This window comes from Fusarium coffeatum (assembly GCF_003316985.1).
Source record: "Fusarium coffeatum strain FIESC_28 chromosome Unknown BRIP53273_contig_52, whole genome shotgun sequence".
Classification (NCBI taxonomy): domain Eukaryota; kingdom Fungi; phylum Ascomycota; class Sordariomycetes; order Hypocreales; family Nectriaceae; genus Fusarium; species Fusarium coffeatum.
The window spans coordinates 4,214-21,651 of record NW_022157849.1 but is presented as its reverse complement, the minus strand read 5'-3'; the positions used below and the strand labels follow the sequence as shown (position 1 = coordinate 21,651).

Below are 17,438 nucleotides of genomic sequence, written 5' to 3'. Positions count from 1 at the left end.
CCCCATCACTAGCGCCCGTCTAGGGGGGGAAGGCCCAAAGAAGACACGGCCTTTGTTCTTTCCGTTATTGCTGATGGATGGCTATTGTCAAGAACTCGACCGAATCTGTTATTATCATATAACTGCTTATCTATTGTATATTCCTTCATATCGTCAGTCTGAAATGACCTTTCTACGGAGAAAAAGAAATTAATGCACAGATAGGTAATTAACTATCTGTCTATGTAAGGGTATTTTCGGTTGTCGAAACCCAAAAACCACCTGTCTCCAGTATTCATCCTGGTCTCCGTAGGACTTACCCACGCCCATGGATCCTTCCTTCCCACGCTCCGCTCCATACCGGCACTCCACCGGGATGACCACCTGCTTTGTAACTTCTCAGCTTCTGCACTGCACTCACTCCTGCCGCTGTAGTGTACAGTTTCTTGCCATCATCACAGCTTGTAAAGAGGCGGCGCCATTGGCTTCAGCTGATGTTTTGTCCACAACTCGACCATCAATGGCGAAAGGCTGAAACAAGGCACATCGAATATCCTATCTAGGTACTGTATCCGTACACTCTTTCTTGTTCTCTCAACTTACAATAGCCGCGGCGATTCCCGGAGTCGATCCCTCCGTACCTACCTAGCTTACCTGACCTACCTAAATGCGGGCAGCCTTTTTAGGTGTTTCTCCTGCTGGGACTGCACTGCACTTTATTGTGGCTACGGGCTAGGTACCGTGTTAGCTCAACTAAGTTATTAGCTCGCCCTCTCTTAACTTTTAGTAGGCCCACGCGCTGTCGAGTTTCATCATCTATCATGTCGACCTCGGGTTTCTCATATTCGACAAAACTATACCGCATTCCTCCCTCCGCTTGTTTGCTCCTCCTCACTCACTCCGAACACATCGCATGACAGTCTGACACTCTGACTTGACTCTGCTTCGCCGCAACCTAACCGACCCTTGCTTCAGGCCTTCTTCTTTGCTGCTTCCAACATTGCATTCCCATTATAGGTACCCCATATGCCCGGGCTGTTGGCTGCACCCTTGCTGGCATTACGTCTCGATATGCTGTATGAATATCGGTAGTAGGCATCACAACTAGCGGACAAAGTACATAACCTCCAAACCACCCGGTATTATACATCGCGCATAATTTTGACACGATCGATACCCGCTCCTCGGCCTCATCTGCCAACCGTTGACGCCAACGACAGACAGTTTGACGCGCTATCTTTGTCTAGTCTAATTCACTGCAGTCCACCTCGATCTGCAGCCCATCTTTGACTGTCTCTACTGTCGCCGCTCTAGCCTGGAGCGCCCCCTCCCTCCATCTTCCATCGTCTTGAAATCAGAGACAACTGTCTCGCTATTAAAAAGCAACAACTGCCAATCTGCTAGACCGCCAACACGCCTCTAGCACGCGAGCGAATCCAAGCCTCTCTGGCCTCCTCAGCCCCCCTTTTGGATCTTGACCATACCGTATGCAGAAGCCTTCTGCCACTCATCCAAGGGCTATCCCACTATAGAAAAACATCAGCTTTCCCCTACGCTCCATCGTCGAGCTGGTCCTTGGTCTCACGATGCGCCGAGCCGCCCTTAACAAGTCCAAGAACCGCTCACTCGACATTCCTCCGCCAGCTGCAGATTCAACGTCACCCATTATTGATCCGTCTGTGAACCTCGTCGAGGCTCTTCGGTGGGATGAGGCTTTCCAGACCGATCATTCCCAATCCATCAATATCGTCACTGTCATCGACAACGCCCCTCACGATTTCGAGACATATTCACAGACTCACACGGGCCAGTCCCAGTATAATTCTGCTCCCATCTCCACTCCCGAGCAGTCTTATGTCCTTCCCGAGCCTGTGATCGATTCGCCCATGACAGATGCGCTCTCTGAGGAAGTCGACTCCGTTGCCGCTATCGCCGCCACCAATGCGACTTGCTTCGCTGTAGGAACCACCGATTCTACTTTTACAAGCTCTGGCTTCATACATCAGGAAAACTACACCCAATACACGTCAAATACGTATATCAATGTCTACAACTCCGAATCAGAAACCCCCGAGCCTGATTCCAATTCCGATCCCGACCTAGACCAGGACCAGAATCAAGACGAAGACACCGACGTCGACTCAGAAGCTTCCATTAATGCTCCCCAGCTTGAAGATCCTGGGACATCATCTGCACTTTTCGATCTACATTCTGGCTACGTTCCCCAATACCAGAACGTCGACTATGACCTTGAGATGAGCGACAGCGAAGGAGGCGCCCCTTTGAACGACGACAATTTCAGCGAACCTGAGAACCCATCGCATCACCATCATACTCTACTTGAAGAGGACAATGACGGGACAGCCCCCGTCACAGGCCCAATTAACTATCTATCGCAATCTCTCATACCATCCACCGTAGCCGATCCCGGTTTAATCATGGATGCCGTTCCACCACCGGCGCCATGGGACATCGTACCTGGCGACAACGCGGCCGAGCCGCCTCAAACTCAAACTCCTGAACCGATGACTCCTATCGGTCTTCCGTTTATCAGCAATCCCAACCCGTCTATGTTTGGGTCTGAAAACCTGGGCTTGGTTGATTTCCTGAGGCACTGGGCATATCAGGCTCGGTTTGCTTCTTCATCACTTGCGCCACGACTAAACGCGCCTTGTCCAGAAGACATTCGTCGACAAGCACGCGAAAATCCTCGTGAGATTGGTTACGACGACCTTCTTGGCGATCGCTGTGATATGCAGGGCTTGGATTGGGAGTCCATGAACACCACTCGGAGGTATGCACGCCAAAGACGCAATGATACTTTCAAGAATTATGTCAACAAGGAGGGCTCAGACAGATGGAGCGTAAGTAACCTACTTCCCTACGTTTTCTCAACTTCAAAAGCTAACCTGCTTAGCCTCATATGGTTGATGTTGATATCCCCCCTTCTGAGAGTTTTATGAGATTCAAGAGATACACCATCCGTCAGGATGTCTATCTTGCTCATTTTCAGCTTCGCAGTGTCTTGGCTTGTCCATCGATGTCACAAGTCTACTACCCTCGGGGCGATGGAGTCAACCGTATCAATCTCGCTTCTGGACAGACAGAACTTGCCCTCCACAATAATCACATAACTGGCCTCGGAGCTCTTGTTTCTACCCTCGATGCGAACCACGGGGCATTGTTTGCGGGGACATTCAACGGCGAATACTACCTGAAAAGCTTAGAGTCTGACGACAAGAAAGACTACTCTGAAGGGACTATCACCGAACACATGGGCGGTATCACCAATCATGTTCAGATCTACAAGCCTCGGCAATCTTCTGGGCCCGTAGCCGCCATCTCAAGCAACGACCATGGATTCCGTCTTTTGGATCTAAATACAGAGCAATTCGTGATGCAGAGCAGGTATCGGTTCCCGCTCAACTGCTCACGCATCTCCCCGGACGGCCGTTTGAGAGTAATGGTTGGGGACGATTTCAAAGTCCTCATTACTGATGCTGATACTGGCGAGATCCAGCAGGAGCTGTCTGGACATCGTGATTACGGGTTTGCCTGCGACTGGTCTGACGATGGCTGGACAGTTGCTACCGGTTTTCAGGACAAGGGTGTCAAGATTTGGGATGCTCGCCGTTGGTGCGATTCGAGGGGAGTGAGCACGCCTTTGTGCACCATCAGGTCTGAGATGGCTGGAGTGAGAAATTTGCGTTTCTCCCCAGTTGGCAGCGGCGAAAGAGTCCTTGTCGCTGCTGAGGAGGCTGATTATGTCAACATCATCAATGCCCAAACGTTTGGAAAGAAGCAGACCGTGGACATCTTTGGTGAGATCGGTGGCGTTGCGTTCACGAACGATGGGCAAGATCTCAACGTGCTTGTGAGCGACCGAGATCGCGGTGGTCTACTCCAGCTCGAACGATCGGGCCTCGGACCTGAACCTTACTTCCGCAATTCGTGGCGCCGTTATCATGACCATGCGACAGATCAATGGCGCTATCGAAGCGATGAATACTCACATCTTGGTGAACCCTGCCAACGCAGACCTATATCAACAGACGCTTTGCCCATCTTCTGAAGCGTCGTATCTCCCTTTTCTTCTCTCCTCATCTTCAAATCCGGAGCATTCATCCATGGTTCAGATTTTATCATTATATTCACTGCGTCTTGGTGGTCACTCCCATCTTTCTGTGGCAGTCTTCTATTATTATTATACCCCTTTTGTTATGACTTCATCCATTTCTTGCATGCCACTTATATATATGCAATGATGGTTCGCTTAAGGGGACAAGCAATATCACCCCTCAGCTACGAGGCTGCTTGTTATGCTATTGTTTAGCGGTTTTCTTTGTTTTATTTGTTACATTCAATTGGGGCTAGCGGTACTGCTGGTTATTCTGAGACTATATTAGATATAAGTACGAGGATGAGGAATTTGCTCTCTTTTTCTTTCAACAACATGCATACTATAGATTTGGTCTTGGGGTTCATTGCATGGCTTGGTATGGAAAATTTGGATATATGGACGGGATAGGAATGTCATGGACAACAGATTACAGTTAAACATCCTACAGTTTGGAGAATAGAAGTGTTAAGAACCCATACGAATCTCATCGCCAGCTTGACCAATGTGATTTGAAATGTCATATTCCGAATATTCATGACCAACGTTATCTTAGTCTCAATTATCCAATGCGCCTCACACGCTCAGATCTGAGACATTCGTAAAGAACCCGGTGATGGCTGAGTACCGATCAGCACAAGCTCCGAGACATGAGGGTTTCATCGTCATTCCAAATATGCCATGTCCCGTCGACTACCTGACCGCCAGAATGCGAGGGAACTTCTCTCTGGTATTCAATTCGCCTTTCCCTGCAATGTATACTGCTACTGCTGTTCAAGGCTCGAGATGCTAAAGATGCAGTATAGTAGATGCAATATGAGACGGCCAACAACACAATCGAATTCCCGGCTCTTGATTCATACCTCACATCTATCAGATCAGCGATGTGCTACTAATGCGTCCCTCCCTACCTGTTCAGCTGTGACGACACATCACCGTGTCCGGCCTCCCTTCCTTTCCAAAGGTTCAGATATGTCATCAAGTAACTTTATCGCCAAGCCTTACCATCGTCCCGATTAGAAGCCCCGAGTGATTGGAAAGTGGGCTGACGGTATGTCTCACCTATATATGCACACGCCGCTGATTTCCAGGCGCCTTCGTACATCCACATAGTACACAGATCTCATGCAGGCAGTTACTGCCACCATGACTGTTGTTTACTGATCAGTTCGAGCGGGAGTTGAGATTCTGAAGGTCATGATTTCTTCAAGTTGATATATTTTAAGACAGGCAGATTTAGAAGAGACTAATGAATTAAAGTATTATGAAGCAGGTCAAAAAATGACGGCCCAGCTATAGTATATTTCATACATAGAGATCATCTCCCCAAAAAGGCAATCGCTTTCCCTTCGCTCAAGAGCCGTGAAGACGCATATACCGTAGTGTTACACATAACACCCTTAGAATAGTGACAAAGTAACTAAAATTCGTATACCAAGTGAACAAAGATTTAAATATGTTTCATCAATGTCGTCCTCAACAACCCGGCCTTATCCAGTTTTGGTTGGTCATGATGCTTGCGATAGCGCAAAATTGCATATTGCAGGATATCGTGGATGATAGAATGTGTCACTAGATGAAGGCGAGAGGAACATCGTTGCGAAGAAGTGAACGGTCGGGCGCTATTGGTCATGGATTGATTATATACAACAGTTCAACATATTCCAAAGGTTGAATCGTACAAAGGACGCTTGAGTATGCCATAATCAAAACAGAAAATCCTTCAGAGTGGCTTAGTAACCACCGATGAAGGAAGACTTGCAACCCCAGCTGCGCTCACAGTTGCAGTCACCGGGCTCCTTCCAGAGGTCATCCTCGTAGGAGAAGAAGACGGTCTTCTCACCACAGGTCTTGCGGATGGACTTGATGGCCTCGGCCTGTTCCTTCTTACCGGGGCAAGCAGAGCCGTTGCACTCACCAGCAGAGGGCCAGCCGCACTCCAGGTTGATGACATCGTTACCCTTGCAGATACCGCTGAGAAGGTCGAGCTGGCCCTGAACAAACTCACCAGCGCTGGAGGGGGTGACCTCGGCGTTGAAGTAAGGGTGGATGTTGGCACCAGTGACATCAACAACACCACAGATGGCGCCCTTGACGTCCTCTCGCTGCCAGATGTTGAGGGTCTCGGCGATGGTGTAAGGACCGTTGTAACCAGAGCACTTCTCCTTGACGACAGTGATGAGGTCGGCGAGCTCCTTGGGAGAGCAGAAGTTGTTCATGATGGCCTCGTTACCGACGGTGAAGAGCTTGACCTGATCCCACTGGGCCCACTCGGCGAGGGCATCGACCTGCTCCTTGATCTCGGGGGTCTCGTAGGTGCAGCCAGAGGCCTTGACGAAGACACCGACGATCATGTCAATGCCGTACTTCTTGCAAGCAGGGGCGACGGTCTTGAGGGTATCGCAGTCGGTAGAGTAGGATCGGATGATCTGGAAACCAGCCTCCTTGAGGGCAGCGATATCCTTGTCAACCTGGTCGCCAGCCTTGCACTTGCCGGTGGATGACTCGTAAGGAGTGTAGGTGATACCGTAGTGGTCGTTTCCGCCCTTCAGGTTACCGGGGTTGGAAGGCTTAGGCTTGGGCTTAGGGGCCTCGGAGGGCTTCTCGACAGCAGGCTTGGTGGAGGCAGGAGCTTCAGGAGCGGAGTAGACGGGCTTGGTCTCCTTGGTAGGCTCAGGCTTGGGAGCCTCGGGGACCTGGCTAGGAACCTCGTAGGTAGGAGCAGTAGGCTTCTCTTCCTTAGGGGGCTCGGGCTTAGGCTCGGGAGCTTCGTAGACGGGCTTGGTTTCCTTGGGAGGCTGGGGCTTGTGAGCCTCAGGAGCCTTGGTGGTGGCAGGAACCTCGGTAGTGGCGGGAACACCGGACTCAGAGTAGGGGCAGACGTAGACGAAGTCGGTCTCAGTGACGGTGACAACCTGCTCGGGAGCAGTGTAGGTACCAGGGACGTAGCTGGTAGGGACGGGGTAGACGATGACAGTCTCCTCCTCGCAGGTCTTGGTGATAGGAGCAATGGTGTAAGTACCAGCGGAGGGGCAGACGTAGGTGGTGGTCTCAATGACGCTGGTAACGACGCCGTCGTGCTCGGTCTCCTTGGCGTAAGGGCAGGTGACAGTGGTAGCAGTCTCAACAATGGTGGTGACACCGCCCATGGTGTGAGTTCCAGCAGGAACCTTGGTGGTCTCGCCAACGCAAACGGTGGTAGACTCGGTCACAGTCATGGTGGTAGCGGGGAAGGTGTAAGTGCCGGGAGTAGGGCACTTGTACTCCTCAGGGGTCGGGATGGGAACAACGACCTTGGTGGTGGTGGGAGCAACAGGCTCGGGAGCCTTGGTGGTAGGAGCCTCATAAGCGGTGGTAGGCTTGGGCTTAGCAGCCTCCTGGGTAGTGATGGCCTGCTTGGTGGGCTTGGGAGGCGAAGGAGGGTTGGGGACAACTGGATCAGTCAGTATGTCTGTGTCATGGTACAGAGATATTCAGATACTTACGAGTAGGCTCGCCATAGTAAGTGGTCCAGATGGTGGTGCAGCTGGGAACGCAGACCTCTCCACCACGACGGAACAGCTCATGAGCACGTCGGTGGTGAGGCAGGGCAGCCTGGGCGCCAGTGGCCATGGCCGCAACGGCAGCGGCGGCAATTCCTCCCTTCATATTGAAAACAAGGGACGAAATTCAAATAAGTACTTAAAACAAGTTGATTTGTAGTTGGTCAAGAAAACGAATGCCCGCTAAAAGAGTGAAGCGGTAATGAGGATATACGGAAAACGAGGGGACGAAAGCGAAAATTAACTTAACAAGGTGCTCTCTAGATTCGCGAAGGACAGAACCGTGAGGGAAGAAGAAAATCAGAGGCAAGAGCAGGAAAAGAGCGGCGTATTAAAGGAAGATCATTTATGGTCTCTCTATTTGCGACCTGGTCTACTGGGCCTTGGCTTGCAGTGCCCAGATGGCCATCGCATTAACACAAGATGACCTAACCGAGAAAAGTGGTTTTGAAGGTACCTGAGACGATGCAAGATATCGGCGTCAAACGCCAAAACTCAGGTACCCGTCTGGCCCCATGTCCATGTGCCCTGTCTGTGCCTCATGAAATGAGCTGGGGTTGTCAGTCGCCCAGTCCCGAAAGTGGACGACCGTTGGTGCAATGCCGAACATCATTACCATGACAGTTCAAGAACCCCCCAGTATTAAGGCCGGGGTTTCTGGACGAAAAGGAGGACGGTGTGGAGCACGGGGCACGATGCAATCTCGTGGTTTCGACCGGCTCCAGGGGCATTTGCTCACGTTGTCGATGCCATCAAATAACAAGACTGGACTCGTTGGGGAGCTGAATGGGGCCCAGGCCAATCATGTACTGATTGAGGTTACCTCTACTTAGGGGACCTGTTGTGAAGCGATATTATCTCGAGGATGAGGCTTCTTTGTCCGCTGGTTGGTCACTTGATTGCAGCCAAAGGGCTTGAGATGAGGAAACTCGAGGATGGAGATTCGGAAATACTGATCTTTGTCTCTAGCATCTCTTTTAGCAGTTGTTCCTTGTGCTGTAGTGACCGCTTTGACTTTGCAGATTATAAGTCAGTGTCATATATATAATGATCCTCATATAAATCATCGCTTTAGGGTCTCACAATCCCTTGGAATCAGTCGGTTCGTCGGCGAGTGGGGTCAAGACATTCATCCATTGTTCCTGTTCCGTTCTTGTTCCTGCATCTGCCAAAGTCCTGGCGGCCCCAATTTGCTTTTAGCGGGGGTGGCTTCACTTGGGTCTTGGGAGAAACCCATCCAATCCAGGGGCTCTTAGTGACGTGCAGCGACTTTTGCCCACCAGTTTTGGGTTAATTAGCGACCATGTCATATCAAATCGGTGATGGGACCATCAGACTATCAGTCAGGTCAATCTGGCGTTCGCAAGCCACCCCCAAAGTACTCTGTACAACACAGACAATGTCTTGCGGGGAATTAAATCAATAGTTTAGCTGGCAAAGCTGGGGCAAAAGCTTGTCGGTCGGTCTGGTCTTTGCGCTGCGCCGAAACAACCTAAGCCTAGGCCTAATGTCGTGTAGTATGATAACATGATCCTTGAATCCCAATCTTAGATTGCGTTCGTATTTATCGTCACATCGCATGGTGTTCTCGACTTTCCAGAAGTTCTCGCAGGAGGATAAGAAGCAGGCCTGCCTGTATCTGTATCCATCGGTTCTTTAAGCGATAAATGTTTTTCTTATCCTGTCCTCGCCTATTGACTCCTTTTGCTGCCCGCTCTTTGGTGTGAAACTGTAGACCAATAGGCAGGCAAGCAAGCGGCTCGGAGAGGGGGATTGCCAGTGTCGATCCTGTCGGAATCATCTCGTTGGTAAATGAAAAGAAATCTCACGCGCCTCTTGGCTCTCGGCGGTCAGAACACCTTTTCCGATTAGAGAAGGTCTTGATTCGATACTCTCCTTAAAAGGGGATTACTGGCCGACAGCTAAGTTAGTCAACCCATGATTGTACTCGTCGCTTATTTACCTCGACAAACAGTTCTAGAGTAGCTGACAGTCAACCCCCTTTCGCTATGCTGTTGTTGGCTTAGTCGACAAAAAATGCATCAAAGGGCGAGAGATGAAGGTTGCACAATTAATTTCGATCACGATGGTTGTACTTGACAGTCGAGGAATATTCACTGTAAACAACGTGTTGGTATAGGTAAAGACTGTAGAATGCATGACTGGTTGACTTCAATTAAAGTGGAAAGAACTGTGTCATGTGACATCGCGACTATGGAAATCGCCAACACGGCAATGGCAAAATTTTCAGCCTCGCGCGTCGACCTCGAAGAATTTGAAGGGGGCGACTCTCTTCAAAAAGTCTTGATTAAAACATCGTAAAAAATGTTGAGGTCGTCAAGTCGGTCTTATGTTTGCTGGAGATGCCTTTCTCACGGCCGTAATGGCTTGCGGTCATCGCTTGCTTCGTCTGTACAGTCTCTGAGTAGGCATCAAGTTTGTTACCCTAAATGTCACTTTGAAATATCATTTTTCTAACAATATCCTAGTACTCAACTGAAAAGAAGCCTCAAAATGCATTCGGTCAACAGAACATCCCTACGTCTTTGCCTCAGCCGTCAGCTGCTCGAGATAAGAGGCCGATTCGACAGAGACTACGGGAGTGGACTGCTAACAATGATCCTGAGAGAGAGATAACTCACATTATGCCAGATGTTTCATTCTGGTCACATGTAACCAACAGCGTCACTCGTCCTCAATCTACTGGATCCTCAGAGTTGGACAACTTCAAGGCGGAATCAGTAGGCATGGTTGATGGTATCGAGACCATCACTGATGATGATGCAGAAGTTTCCCCTGTTGGGCAGAAGAGCCAGTCACCTGGCGATCTTGTTGAAATGAAACAGCCTGGCTCAAGAACACCTCTATTCGGCATATACCTGGGTCAATTCGGCAATAGGCACCACTTCTATACAAACTCAGGCCGCTGGGTTATCAGTCTGGGCTTCTCTGCCATCTTCTCTGTCTCCAACTTCGTCTCCGCAAAAGAGCTGAAACCCATCCTTGAATTAATACCTGCGAATGCCACTGCTGATCAGTATGAAGAGTGGCGCGACCAAGAAAAGGGTCCTGGTCGAGACATCGGTGCCCATTTGATCACCAAGATGAAGAAGTTCATCTGGGAAGCAGATAAGGCCTACCAGGCCAGTCTCAACAATCTAGACAGAGCTAGGTCTTTGGTATCGGACGGGAAGACCACCAAATATCTCAGCTTGTTTGAGTTGGCAGACTTGTTGCTGCCCGCATCTCTCAAAAAGGATGGAATATTTCCTCCTCCTGTGCTATACGCTGTTCACACTGCTCTCTTGCGGAACGACTTTGTCTTCCGACCAGTGAGCCCCTCTGCCGACATTCATCGAAGAGACCACCTCTTCGAGATCTTCCCCTACCAAGACTTCATGATGATCAATCGTGTAACTCTTATGATCCGGGAGTACGTTCACTTCCTAGGAAAGACGGGGGGCAAGATGTCGCAAGAAGACCTGGCACAGACGCCTCTTGGCGCATTCATCCTGAAAGCACGAGAGATTGTTCTTGCCAATCGAGAGAAACGCTCGTGGACGCCCCATGGTATCCTCGCCCCTACATCAGGAGTGACCATCAAGACATCAGACTGGTCCAGGAAGCATGCTGAGTTCATTCGCTTTCTGGAATGGTGGGCTAGCTACCATCTCTTCGAGGACTCTTCTCACTTTCACGCAGATGGCTCTCTTCTGCTACGAGCACTAGATCTATATGAGGATACCAGACTAGATCAGGCTTGCGCCTGGACATTCCTGCAGGAGCTGGGCATAATCCCTCCATGGGAGATCCCTTCACGATACAAGGTCCGTTTCCCTGAAGTCAAGATACAGAGCGGAGGTGGTCTCATTCGAGAACCCATCACCAGTCTCGAGGATTCAATTCGGCCAGACATCGCAGAGGGTGCCAGGAGAGACTGGGCCGATGACACTATTTTCTGCATTGATGCCCCTGAGACTATGCTTATCGATGATGGCATCTCTCTGGAACGCACAGAGAAGCCTGACGAATTCTGGATCCATATACATGCAGCCGACCCAGCGTCAGGAATCAAACCAAACTCTGAGTTGGGTCGGTTCTTGGAACTTATCCCCCAGAACATCTATCTTCCTGGTCACTTCCAAGCTATGCTTCCCCGTCAAGCTGAGCTGGATAACTCCGGAGACTACAAGTCAGAGAGCTTGGCCGATCAATATTCTCTTGCCCAAGGCAGACCCACTCTCACTTTCAGTGCCAAGATCAACGAGAACGGAGATTTGCTCGATTATAAGATCGAGCCAGGTACTGTGCAAATTGTCAAATACTTGGACCCAGAGGATGTCAGCAAGTTTTGCAAAGAACCTCCATATCCTGTCAAGTCGGATCAGACTCTTGTTGTTGGTCAGCTACCTGACAAGCCAGGCACTCCACCAAACCGTCCCATAATATCAACTAAGGATTTGGATGATAAGAGCAAGGAAGATCTTCTAACACTGCATCGTCTTTCTGGAGCTATCAGAAAGAGAAATCTCAAAAAGGGAGCATGGCCGATCTTCTTAGGAGACACTTCCGTTACTGTCAAGATTGATGATGTGCCCCTGGAGCAAGAGGAAGGCACCAAGGTCCTACCAGCTGATCCCTACATCAAGGTTGGCTACGTCGACTCCAATGGCGCCTCCGTAGTGACCAACACAATGGTACTTGCTGGTGAGATTGCTGCTCGATGGTGCTACGATCGCAAGATCCATATCCCTTACCGCCGGGACGTGGATTCAGCGAAGAACATGCCTAAACTCCTCGATTACACCACCAAGGAGATTTATCCTCTATTGTACAAGGGCATTTCACCATCGATGGCGCAGCGTCAGGAAATATCACGTTTGACTGGCGGTGTTGAACTGTCTACAGAGCCTGGCCCATTCTTCATGCTCGGTCTGGACATGTACGCCAAATCAACTTCTCCTCTTCGCCGCTTCTCCGACCTCATCGTCCACTGGCAAATCCACGCGGCATTGGCACATGAGCGCAACATGAAGCGCAGTATAGATTCTGAAGCTGATGACTTGAATGAGATCCTGCCCTTCACTAAAGAGACACTCCCCAATACACTTTCCCTGCTGCGTATGAGGGAGAAAATGGCCCGCACTATATCTCGCGGTACCAATGAATGGGTACTGATGGCGCTTGTGCGTGCTTGGAAATTTGAGAAAACGCTGCCGAAGCAGCTGGGTTTCACCGTTGTTGCCCGTTGGAAGCAGGGCGTGTCTGGCCGGTTAGACATGTTCGACCTATCGGCCAACCTCACCATTGAGGGCATCGACGGTCTCGTGCTCGTCAAAGACATCAGAGTGGGGGATAAGTTCGATGTTGAGCTGACCGATGTCAATGTTCACTCTCGGCATATCTTCGTCAAGGCACTCAAGCACCATCCCAATCCTAATAGCCAGACCGAACTAGAGGGTACTAGCCAGCCGGCACTCTCCCCGGATTCCCCGGACCCAACCCCGGCCTCGTGAGCTACGCCGCAGGGTCTTTCTCGAACACTGGCTTTGTTGGGGTAGAAAAGTTCTGAGCTTGAGCGTCACCGCCTTGAAGGCAACGGCATGTCTTGCGGGATCGTGGGCGAGATTGGCGGTGATTCTGTCTTACATGCTGCACTTTATCCTGCCCACTCCTAGCCTTTGTTTCTGGCGACTTATATCACAGCACACCACAGCGCTTGGCCGTCGATTGACGTGGAGTACTGGAGTCGCTCATTTCTCCCCCGCATTTTTGCACATCCCATCGTGTCACCCCCTGCGTCAGAAAACATGGGGTTGCCTTCTAGAGGATTGATTGTCAGAACCCTGACGTTTGTCCATCCAAGTCATGTGCTGCAAAACGCACTGTACAGTACAATTATTAACCATCACTCTCAGGGGGGAAACACTGGAACTCAACGGTAGATCTCCCCTTGCCCGATTTACGTCACCTACCAACCTGTATTATCACCTGTACAATATTGTTACACATACCATATCGGATTTGGAAGAGTTTTGGAAAACAAAAGCATGAGATGTACCGTAGATCATCCAATTATAGAATGACCAAATTCCCAAATCCTCATCGATGCCAATGTTGCATGTCGCGAATGACCATCGTCAAACGTTTCCTCGCTCTCTGTACGACACTAAGACAGCACAGTAAGCAACATGACATCCTCGGCTAATAGCCTCACTCACACGACATGCTTCCAGTCAGCCGTTGCCCCTGCCCCTGTCCTGTCCTGTCCTGTCCTGTCCTGTCCTGTCTTGTCTTGTCTTGTCTTGTCTTGGCTGCAAAACAAGTAAAGTGTTCATATCACCAATTAATCAACCGGCGACTCAACTCTCAATACTCCATGGACACTTGCATAGAATCTGCGGCAATTTGCTAGGGCACGCGGCATGAGGTCACGCGGCCAGAAGAGAACAGACCAGACCGTGTCCTGTTTCCCCAACAGTTTCTAAGACTTGCATTGCACGTCAATTGGCGATCAACGTAAACGAAATGCTCATGCTCATGCTCATTCGCCCGCAAAGAGCTTTTGCCTGCGCCTGAATTGTGGCGAAATTGTCCAACGGCGACCTGTAAAACATGAACTAGAAAAATCAAGGGCCCTGGATGATCAGCAAGGTACCAACCAACCTCAGGCAATTCGTCCCTAGTTTAAATGAACCGGCTCCAGATCTCAGTTGGATGGGTGACTGAACTTTGTATGATGTAACTGATCTAATATGGCCAAAGCCGATAATTGACGACATGATGTAAACAGAGTATTATTGTATCATAACATGCTTTTGTGTTGTTTTTTTGCAACGTATCTTTGATTCAGTCCGGTCCGCGTGTGTACGTCGAAATCCGATTCCCTGTCTGTATGTACAACGAATACACCAACGCACTGAAGATCCGGTCCTGTTGCCATTTGCCGATTGTGTCCTTCTTCTTCTTTTCTTCTTCTTCTTCTTTAATCCGTCCCTTCCATGGCCTTGGCCGTACCGTATAGTCGCCGTAGTCGCCGAAAAAAAATCAATTGACCCCATATACCTTTGCCCTTGCCTTTCCTGATCCGTCCGTAGCCGCCCGAGGCCGCCTGTGATCCGTAGTACCCACTTGCCTATGGGATATCATGAAGAAGAAAAAAAGCCCTTGCCACAAAAGAAAGACATGAACGAAAAATTATAACGCCGAATATCCACCGGGCCTGTGACCTTCGCGATGCTCCGTTTCCATCGCCCTGACTTTGTAGCCGGAGTCCGGGGGCCGGGGTGTCACGGGGCAGGTTGATCCTTTACTGATAGGCCTGATAGCCAATAATTGCGGTTTTGGTTGGAAAAATGCCTGGCCAGATGACTGACTTCCCCCCTGCTGTGAGGATTGCCTCACAGCCACCCAGATCCCGTCCACAAAAACAAGTACATTGCTTTTCTTTAGCCTTTTTGTCTCGGCCCATTCCGTTATTACAGGCCGTGATTGAGAGATAGAGATGCAAATCCTATTCCGCTTTCCAAAATGTCGTCGTGACTAGGCCATGTTGTCGACTAACAAGACCTTGACTTGTAATGGTCGCGGTATAATGACAGGTCAATGCCAATTACCTTTGAAAATCCCTTTATATAGAAGCGCTTTTGTTGATTTTTGTCATGGCGTCGTGTCAACTCACTAATTGTGAGCCACAAGCATTTGTGCTTGTTCAAATTCGAACTGCGTCGCTAAATGAAAGTCGAACGCGTGTATAACCATTACTTCCTCCATCCCACGTTCCAGATAACGTGGGCGATGTCCCGGGCGGTGTTGACCGTGTCGATAACGCGGCCAAAAATCCCATCTCCGGATTGCATGTCGCCTTCCTCGTAAGGCATAAACATACCGGATGGCGTGCGTCGCATACCCGCAGGCTCCTCACAGAGACTGCCTGAAGAGATGGATCTGTTTAGACCGCCATTGATACCTTCACTAGGTGGTGAAGCCCACCCTGAGCGGGGGCTCAACAACGCATCGTCGAGGCCGTCATCATGGTCCTCCTCCCCGAAAAAGAATTTTCCAGACTGCTTGGCAGGTCGCAGGGTCTCTTGTGACGAAGAAGGGGACATGAGCGGACTCCTAGAGTGCTTCATGGCAGTCTCTCGTGGTTCGGGAGTGTCCTCGCGGTATTTGAGTGTCGTTGATGGAAGCATGGCAATTGTCTTTCCTTCAGCTGCAGGCTTTGACTTCAAAGTCTTACGTCGGGAAATAGGCCTCTTCTTCGTCTTGACCTGCTTCATCATGACTCCATCGTCTGAATCACTGTCAGAGCCATAGTGGTCATCGATTGCTTCTTCTTCCTCTTCGCCCTTTATTTCAACGGCTATGCACTGCTCGACTTGCTCGTTAAAATGAATGTGTTTTCGCTCAGCACTGGGCGAAATGACACCTGATGACTCAACTGAAGGAGCGACGCTACTGCTGTCTCCACTCAGTCGACGTGATGCAAAAGGGTAGGCGAAGTAATCCGTGTTGGAACGGCCAAGGTGGGGTCGAAGAATTCCTCGTGTCTCTTGGGCCTTGACAGCGGCTGTGGCTTGCTTCAATAATGAGGCCGTGGACAGTGATCGCTGGAGCATAACTTCAGACATGCTTCGCTTCTTCAAGATGGGCTTCTTGTTAAGGTTAACAAGTGAGTCGGTCTTAGATAGCGACACACTGGAGGGTTCTGTGTGGGTAGGGTGGATGTTCTTGGGTCCTGACTGGAGCGGGCCGTAAAGCCAGGTGACATCACAGTCCTTGAGCCTTGGAGATGTAAGTATTTCAGTATATTCAGAGGATACATGGCGTGGGGGACAAACCAGTTGAGGGATTCGGGAGAGATGGTCTTGAGGTTGTTCTTGGCCTTCATCCATGTCCTCCAGGAAGCATTTTCCAATCGAGCGCTGTTGGGAAATTCTCCACGTCGAGTCACGACGTATCGCCATGATGACCAGATATCCTCTTCTCTCCATTCGTGGGACAGATAGTCGACCTGTCGCGAAGGTCTGCTTGAGACTGCAGTGTCATCCTCTGCGTGCTCGGACTTTTCGTGTTCAGGTGTTTCGGGTCTTGACGTATCCTCAGATACCTCTTCGGGGTTCTCATGTTCTGCAGGAGAGACAGTGTAAGAGTCGCCTGTTCGAGGACTGGGGGGTGGCTCTAGGTTGTCATCGTGGTGGATTTCGGGGCGGATATCTTGGTGAACGTAGAACTTCTCCTGCGCAAAGGAAGGAAACATAAAGTGGTCTTCAGGTGATTCAGCAAGGCCAATGGGATCGTCGTAATCAGATGCAATAGAGAGATTAGTGGCGGGGGTTGAGGCGTACGAAAGGTCAACGGAATCGGCGTGGACTGTACGGGGAGATGAGGGAGCAGATGAGGAGTTAGATTCGGCGTAAGATTTGGATGCTGGGTTATAATGATCGCTCAAGTGTGAGGAGGTGGAAAATGGTGAAGTCGATGAAATGAAGTTTGATTGTGAGTGTGAGCGTCGTAGACCGGAGCCGGCAAAGTAACCGTTGTCGTCGGACTGAAGAACGACAGCCATGATGGAGATTGGAGAAAGAACCGTTAGGATGTTTTTCAATGCCGGAGCACCAGGGATAGGTGAAGTTGATGGAGTCGAGGTTAGAGACTCATGAGTACAAGCGAGACGACACTAGACCAGAAGTCGAAGGTATGCTGGTGAAAGAGATATATTGATGATGGTAAAGTAAAGGTAGAGCGAAGATCCAGCGTGGGTACGAGAGTATAGAGAATATGTAGAATGAATGGGT

General features: G+C 50.0%; 4 protein-coding genes across 4 annotated transcripts; 2 read left to right on the top strand and 2 right to left on the bottom strand.

The window, feature by feature from the left end:
* Positions 1 to 1,565: 1,565 nt before the first annotated feature.
* On the top strand, positions 1,566 to 4,051 carry FIESC28_02359 (uncharacterized protein; the record flags this gene model as incomplete). The annotated part of the gene is made up of 2 exons (XM_031156508.1): positions 1,566 to 2,843; positions 2,897 to 4,051. The coding sequence occupies 2 exons, from the start codon at positions 1,566 to 1,568 to the stop codon at positions 4,049 to 4,051; spliced, it is 2,433 nt and encodes an 810-aa protein (XP_031019382.1).
* A 1,778-nt stretch (positions 4,052 to 5,829) lies between these two features.
* Positions 5,830 to 7,744, bottom strand: FIESC28_02358 (uncharacterized protein; the record flags this gene model as incomplete). Its single annotated transcript, XM_031156507.1, has 2 exons — positions 5,830 to 7,529; positions 7,582 to 7,744. The coding sequence occupies 2 exons, from the start codon at positions 7,742 to 7,744 to the stop codon at positions 5,830 to 5,832; spliced, it is 1,863 nt and encodes a 620-aa protein (XP_031019381.1).
* A 2,108-nt stretch (positions 7,745 to 9,852) lies between these two features.
* Positions 9,853 to 13,154, top strand: FIESC28_02357 (uncharacterized protein; the record flags this gene model as incomplete). Its single annotated transcript, XM_031156506.1, has 2 exons — positions 9,853 to 9,939; positions 10,128 to 13,154. 2 exons carry the CDS (start codon positions 9,853 to 9,855, stop codon positions 13,152 to 13,154), a joined length of 3,114 nt encoding a protein of 1,037 aa, XP_031019380.1.
* A 2,244-nt stretch (positions 13,155 to 15,398) lies between these two features.
* FIESC28_02356 (uncharacterized protein) lies at positions 15,399 to 17,209 on the bottom strand (the record flags this gene model as incomplete). The annotated part of the gene is made up of 2 exons (XM_031156505.1): positions 15,399 to 16,425; positions 16,482 to 17,209. The coding sequence occupies 2 exons, from the start codon at positions 17,207 to 17,209 to the stop codon at positions 15,399 to 15,401; spliced, it is 1,755 nt and encodes a 584-aa protein (XP_031019379.1).
* Between the last annotated feature and the right edge of the window lie 229 nt (positions 17,210 to 17,438).